Source organism: Bos grunniens, chromosome 1, assembly GCF_055505025.1.
Source record: "Bos grunniens cultivar Pamir isolate PY7600 chromosome 1, Bosgru_T2T1.0, whole genome shotgun sequence".
NCBI lineage: Eukaryota > Metazoa > Chordata > Mammalia > Artiodactyla > Bovidae > Bos > Bos grunniens.
This window is the reverse complement of record NC_141165.1, coordinates 13,132,448-13,139,714: the sequence shown is the minus strand read 5'-3', so window position 1 is coordinate 13,139,714 and position 7,267 is coordinate 13,132,448. Positions and strand designations below refer to the sequence as shown.

At 60.9% G+C, this 7,267-nt stretch overlaps 1 protein-coding gene across 1 annotated transcript; it reads left to right on the top strand.

Annotated features, from left to right (window-relative positions):
• The first annotated feature begins 711 nt into the window (after positions 1 to 711).
• LRRC3 (leucine rich repeat containing 3) lies at positions 712 to 5,995 on the top strand. Its single transcript, XM_086331567.1, has 2 exons — positions 712 to 934; positions 1,625 to 5,995. The coding sequence occupies exon 2, from the start codon at positions 1,761 to 1,763 to the stop codon at positions 2,541 to 2,543; it is 783 nt and encodes a 260-aa protein (XP_086187693.1). The 5' UTR covers positions 712 to 934; positions 1,625 to 1,760; the 3' UTR covers positions 2,544 to 5,995.
• Positions 5,996 to 7,267: the final 1,272 nt, after the last annotated feature.

The window sequence follows — 7,267 nt, the reverse complement described above, 5'->3', positions numbered from 1 at the left end:
GGGGATGGATTGAAAAGGTGAAATTTTGGAGTATTTTGTGGTGATGGTTTCACGGGTGTATACAAACGTCAAAACGTATCAAATTTGAATATGTGTTTGATCGTATAACAATTACACCACAATCAAGTTGTCATTAAAAAAAAATCCCTAAGAATGGCTCAGGTCGAGTTTAAAAGGCTCGATCCCCGCATTCTCTACGCTCCTCGGAATGTCCATGCAAGGTCCCTAAGACGCGGGGAGGAGGGGTGGGAGTGGGGATATGGGGGTTAGGCAGGAAGAGACTCAGGGGGACTGAGGCCTAACCCCATTAACGCTTTGGCTGCCGCTGGCACCAGACCTGCGAGGGAGGCTCAGCAGGGTCGCACTGACCCAAGGGTCTCCAACCTCCCTGCTGGCACCTCCATCCCCGATCACATTATCCCTTCCACCGCCTTCATGGCCCCCAACCTGGGGGCCAGGGACCGGGCTGGACTTGGGCAGGGGCGGGGCTCTATCGCCCCCACGGCCCCGCCCAGATCCCAAGAGACACACTCCCATCTAAAACCCTGCTCCCAGGTCCGCTCCACGCCTTCCCACAGGCCCCGCCCCCAGGCCCCGCCCAAGGCTCCGCCCCTCGCCTTTACGACTCGCTTTGTCCAGGCAGCGTCCTGCACACAGGCTCCGCCCGTGCCCCGCCCCTAAGTCTCAGGCCCTGCGTCCTCCAGGCCCCGCCCCGTACCACAGCTCCGCCCCCAGACCCCGCCCAGGCCCGCCCCACCCCGCCTCTCGCCCGCAGGCACCGCCCCACGAGCTCAGGCCGAGCCGCGTGTCTCCCGAGCGGCCGCGGACGTGGGCTCAGGCCTCGGGATAGCGGCCGCTCTCGGGCGTGGCGCTGGGTCGGGCTCCGAGCGGCAGAGATCCTCAAGCACAGCAGTCTCCTGTCGAGGCCGCGCAGGTAAAGGCCCCGCCCTACCCCAGAGCTTGGACACCCTGCCCCCGTCCATCCTCCTCCCTGGAATCCCGGGGGTCCCTAGGGTCTGGGGCCCGGGAGTCCCTATGTCCGATATCCGGGGTCCCCGGGGCCCGAGCCCCGCCTGCCCAGGCCCCGCGCGGCCCCGCCACTCCACGCCCAGCGCGGGCCGCGCGCCCAGGGCTTGGCTTTTCTCTTTTCTCATTTTCTCTTTTTCAAACATAGTTGAAATAAAAGGCGCCCTGGCGGGTAGTTGTTCCCTATAGGACCGATAGAGAAGAGCTTTAATATTAATAATTGTCAGAGGCATTGTCACGATTAGCAAAGTGCTGAGCTTCTTCTGACAGCAGCCTAGCCCCAAGGCGATGAGACTGCTTGCCTGGTTCTCAGGCGCCGCCAACCATCACCCGTACATTCCAGTTTCTTAAGAAAGCCCTGCAGCCCCAGTCTTCCTGCTTTCCAGCCTTGAGCTGCTAGAAAGGAGTGGACTCCCATTACCGGGTGCTGTCCAAGCCATTGACTCCCCCCAAGGGTGTGCGGTGGGTGTGTCCAGGGCAGGGTGGAGGCGGTAAATCACAGGGATCCCCTCTGGTCAAGAGTGTCTGGAAGTCAGAGTGTGCCCTCAGGTCCCCAGATGAACCACGGCCAGCAATGCTGATTGCTCCTCTCTTTTAGAGCCAAAAGAGGACACCGGGCATGTGAGGGAAGAGAGTTTACATCTACGCGATGGTCCTTGCACAGCGACGACCAGGCCGTGGGGCAGCGTGTAACCTGCAGCCCTGAGTGACAGCAGCATCCTGTCTGTCCCCAGATGGTCAGCATGGGCCCAACAGGCAGGCAAAGCCCCTCCTCCCTGCCGGTCCCTGCAGGAGGGCCCTGCCTGCTCCTGCTCTTCTGCCTGAGGCTAGGTGCCTCTTGCCCACAAAACTGCCAGTGCCCTGACCACGCGGGGGCGGTGGCTGTCCACTGCAGTGCGAGGGGCCTGCAGGAGGTCCCCAGGGACATCCCCGCAGACACTGTGCTCCTGAAGCTTGATGCCAACAAGATCGCCCGCATCCCCAACGGGGCCTTCCAGCACCTGCACCAGCTGAGAGAGCTGGACCTGTCACAGAACGCCATCGAGACCATCGGCCCCGCCGCCTTTTCAGGCCTCGCCGGGGGCCTGCGGCTGCTGGACCTATCTCACAACCGCCTCCGGAGGATCCCCAAGGACGCGCTGGGCAAGCTCAGCGCCAAGATCCGCCTGGCGCACAACCCGCTGCACTGCGAGTGCGCCCTGCAAGAGGCCCTGTGGGAGCTGAAGCTGGACCCCGACTCAGTGGACGAGATCGCCTGCCACACTTCGGTGCAGGAGGAGTACGTGGGGAAGCCACTGATCCAGGCCCTCGACTCTGGCGTCAGCTTCTGCAGCGTCCACCACAAGACCACCGATGTGGCCATGCTGGTCACCATGTTTGGCTGGTTCGCCATGGTGATCACCTACGTTGTGTACTACGTGCGGCAGAACCAGGAGGATGCCAGGAGGCACCTGGAGTACCTCAAGTCCCTGCCCAGCACCCCCATGTCCAAGGACCCCACCAGCTCTGCGCCCTAGTGCCCACCCGCTTCCTGCTGCTGCCGTGGCAGATGGGACTGGCTCTGCCCCCGGTGTCCCTCAGGGAGGTGGTGACGTGGCTGCTTCTGCCCAGTGCTCCACTCCCACAGAGCATTTTCCTTCAGGTCCAGCAGTTTATCCACCTGACACACTGATGGATGCGGAAACGGGCTCAGAGAAATGGGAGGTCTGGGGCAAGAAGTGGTCCACTCAGGACGTAAAGCCAGGCAGTCCATCTAATGTGTTCCTTCCACTCTGGGAGCCTGTCCCACGGGGTGCCCATAGGGTGGACAAGCATTCAGGGACAAAAGAGGGCCTGCCTGTGAGTGAGGCTCCCCAAGGAGGTGGGGTGCAGCTTGTCAGTTGAAGGTTCGGGTCATCTACACTGTGGAGCTGGTTTGCCTCTGCTTCCCCAGTATGTCCCAAACAGATCTGACCAGACTCCCTGCAGAGCCAAGTGGTAGAGACCAGGTTTTTCTAGAGAGGTAAGTGGAACGTGTAACCTTTGAACAACTCTTGTTTATTCTCAGAGTGTTTGTTAAGAGTAACACGTACCAAATTTCAGTCCAGCGAGAAGGAAAAAAAAAAAATCAAAACCCCCCAAAATAACTAAACCACGGAGAGAACCTGAGACAGGTCCAGCGAGGCTCACGGGAAGCCGTGTCAGCAGCCAGATAAGGGTAGCCCTGCCCGACTCCCGCCCTGCGGGCTGTGTCCCGCCAGGGAGCCCATTATCGGGGGTCGCCACGTGCCTTGCTTTTCTACTCACCGAAGCAGCTCCTTTCCAGTGGTCAAGAGCCAAAGGGAGGACCAATGTCTGATGCTTCAAGGCGGGCTGCTTCCTCTCTCCAGGAACAGGAACTCTCTCTCTCCTTCTCAGCTTTGCTGCCAGGAATCTCAGAGCGACTTTACTGCTCGGTTTTCCTATCTGATTCATGTTCAGGGTAGACCTTACCTCCACCTACGAACCCCAACTCTGTCTTTCCAGTTTTATTTTTTAACGGCCTTTTTGTATGAGTGTTTATATTTTAAACTACTTAAGATATTTTGAGGGGGAGCAAACTACGGGTACACTGCTCGTGGATCTGAGGTATAAAGGACAGGAAGGGCAAAGGTGTATGAAGGTCTGTACTGGGAAAGCGTCACATGACTGGCCACGGAAAGCACATTTACGCGCAGATGCAGAGACGCGGTGCCCACAGCCGAGGGACCAGAAGCAGCAGCAGAAACCTGAAAAGCACATCTGAGCAAGGTCATGACTTTTTAGTTGTGGTGCGTTAAAGAAATGACCAGCAGATGCCAACCTTCGTCCACACCCCAGCGCCCCGCCTGCCCTTGCTGGGGGCACAGCGAGCACCGTGTGAACAGGGGGCTCCATGCTGAGCGTGGGGTGGGCACCTCTCTGCCCGCTGCCCACTAGGGTGCGGGATGGAGGGCAGGGCTCAGACGATGCTCCGAATGACCCCAATCCTCAGGAAACTGATGGCCTGCCCACCCTTCCGGTGACCGCTAAAGCCGAGAAGCCAGCCTGGGCGCCAGTCCACCTGTGGGACAGACGCCATGGGTGTAGGTGAGTGTGGGCCGACTGACTGGGGGACACAGGCTCCGTGGGTGAATTGGGCCCCCTCCCGCATCCATCCCGGGGTGCACACAGCGGGGAGGGGTCCTGCCACACAAGGAGCTCGTCACCCCACAGGTTTGTGGACGTGACCCTGGGTCCCTGGGTCAGGGGGAGAGAGGGAATTGAGGCCTGGATGGAGGTGGGGACAGATGCCAGGGTCCTGCTGCCTCGGCTCAGGTGCTGCAGGGGCCAGTCAGCCTGGGCACCTCCAGGCCCTTTCCTTGCTGCTCTCACCTGGAAGCAGCCCAGAGCCTCATGCCCCCAGCTGCTCTTCTGGGGACACACGGGGCACATGCAGGGCTTTCCCTCACCCTTTGCTGCTGCCCGGTGCCCAGTGTCCTGCCAGCTTTCCCCCAGGTGTGGGCCTGCTGGCTCTTGTCCACACAGCTGGGAAGAGGAAGTGGGGCCAGGACTCCAGAACACCCCAGAAGGGCCCTCTCCCTCTTGTCCTGAGCCCAGCAGCAGGGGGCTACCAGGCCCTCCTGGCCTTTCTGGGCTTCTCAGCCTTCGTGCAGTCTCCTGGCAGAGGGTACCTCCCTCCCAAGACCACTAGGATCCCACCTCCAGGAGCGGAAACTCCTTCCTGCTCGCCGGAGCGCCTGTTGGCCCTGGGCTCTCCTGGGAACCCAGCCCTCCCCTCGCCCCCTGCCCCCTTGTTTCTCTGTTTGTCCCTCTCCTCCTTAAGGGACTCCTGCAGATGACACCCAGCGTCTCTTGCTGCCATGTGTGAGCCTGGACACCCCACCACCTCCATGGGCCCTCGGACTGGCCTCCCACCCCCACCTCAGTACCCTGAGCAAGCATCTGCCTGTCTCCTAGTTCTGCAGAGGCCAGGGTTCAGCCAGCCCAGTCGAGGGGACCGGGGTTGATAGTGGTGGGGACATAGCAAAGGGGGGGCCTCAGTCAGGTGGCAGGGAGGCAGCAGCCCTTGTGGGGTGTGGGTGGACCCCAGCTTTCGTCACAGTCAGTCCACAAAGAGCCATCTGCATACAACCCTGCTCAGCCCTGTCCACCAAGCCCCTCCTTCCTTGGGAAGCAGCTCTTCACAGGGTCTGGGGGTCAGGGCGGGATGATTTCAGGGGAGTTTATGCGGCTGAGGATGGCATGAGCAGACTGGCCCAACAGCCACCTCAGCTGGGCCTGTCTTCCTTCTCACAGGAGTTGGGGTCTTGATTCTGGGAGGCCTAAGGGCAGAGGAAAGGGGAGGAGCAGCCCCCCGGGAGCCCGGTCCTCTTGCCCACCACTCTGGACTGGGGTGGGACTTCATGCTGGCTTGGTCCCCGGCCTCAGCATGGACAGTCCCCTTGGAAACCAGAGCCCCACCCTTGACCTTGACCCTGACCCTAGGCAGGGATCCCCACACTCGCAGCCTCCTGATGAGCCCTGACAGTCCTCTTTGGACTTTGGGACCCCAGGCTCTCTCGGGTGGTCCAGCAGTTGGGGATGAGCAGGTGTACTGTGAGCCCACAGCAGAGCCACTGGGACACAGGCTGTCCCTGGCATGGAGCCACCTTTCCGGGACCTCTGGTGGGCACAGCAGCAATGGTGGGCACAGGCCTGGGGCATTCCCAGAGCACCGTCCTGGGGCGGCACTGTGCACCTGCCCTGCTGGCCACCTGCCTGCCCGGCACTCCCCGGGCTCCCTTGCAGCGGGTTCTCCAGGATCCTGGCCTGAGTTCTGGAGAGCAGGCCCAGTGGACCATGGAGGAGGTGGAATGGTCTGGACTCTTGGCAGGAGCCTGTGGTGGTTACCTGGAAGCTTGGCCCCAAACCTGATTCTATTCATTGTCCTCCCCATTGTCTTTGAACCCTAAATAAACCTCTGAGCTCATGTCTGCTGGAGTGGACTCTGTTGTTGCAGCTCGGTGACCCCACCAGGTGTGACCTGCCCTCACGCCAACCTCGCCAAGTCCTGGAGCCGCCAGCCCCACGAGCTGAGCCAAGGGCTGGAAGAGCCGGGTCAGGATGGGGTGCGGTGGGTGCTGGGCTTGCCTGTACAGCTGGACTGGCTTGTGATGGCCAGTTGTCAGGCTTTAGGAATTTTGTGAGCCAGCTGACGTCATGATGGAGGCTTGAGGTTGCCTACGGGAGAGTCTACTTCAAGGCCCTTGACAGCAGCTACAACCAGGATCCTCCCTCCTGCCCAGGGAGGCTGCTGGCACTGCTTCTGGGGTCCCTCGGGAGCACCATGGGCACCCAGCAAGCAGGTTCTACTTTCATATCATCCCTACTTCAGGCTGGTTCTAAGGGAACAGTGGCCCTAAAGACATCCAGGCCCCGGTCCTGGGAGCCTGCGAAGATCAGGGATGGGCAGCAGCGAGGAGTGTGGGGGGTGCAGGTGCCCAGGAAGCTGGGAGAGGCCAGGACGGGGTGTTCTCTGGAGCCTCTGGGAGGAAGTGGCCCCACATACCTTGGTTTAGCCCAGGAAGACCCATGTCAGCCTCTGACCTCCAGAATTTTGAGAAAACAAATTCGTGCTGTTTAGGCTGCTGAATGTGGGTCCTTTGTTACAGCAGCTTCTCAAACAGTCTCCCCAGTTTGAGAGCGGCCAGTGTGCCCAGAGCAGATGGCCAGTCTCACCCTGCTCATCCTCACTGAGCCCTGCTCCTTGGGGTCAGCGGGTGCTCCCTGCCTTACACAGGTGGCCAGGAGTGACCTCAGGAACTCACCTCACACGTTGGCCAGAAGGCACCCTCCAGATGAAGGGCCTAAGTTTGGGGGCTGCAGCGGGACGGGAAGTCAGTCTGCCAGCCTCCATGGCCCCCCGCCCCCCAACACCACACACATGCCCACCGTGCACCTACGCTGTGCAAACATGCACACACACTCCTGAACACATGCTGGGGAGGGAGGGCAGGACTTGTCAGCCCCTAACCTGGGGCCCTGGGGGCAGATGTGGGGACTTCCCGAGTGCAGGCTGGGGGTAGGGGCGGGGTCAAGAGGAGGAGGCCATGTGTCAGGAGGGAAGGCTCTTCAGGGGGCAGCAGCTTGGACCCAGCTTGGAGGAAGGGCCTCTGGGTGGGCGCCCAGTCCAGAGTGTGTGAAGGTAGGCTGGGCATGGCGGGGCTGTACATGGGGGGGCCACTACGGAGAACGTGCTGAC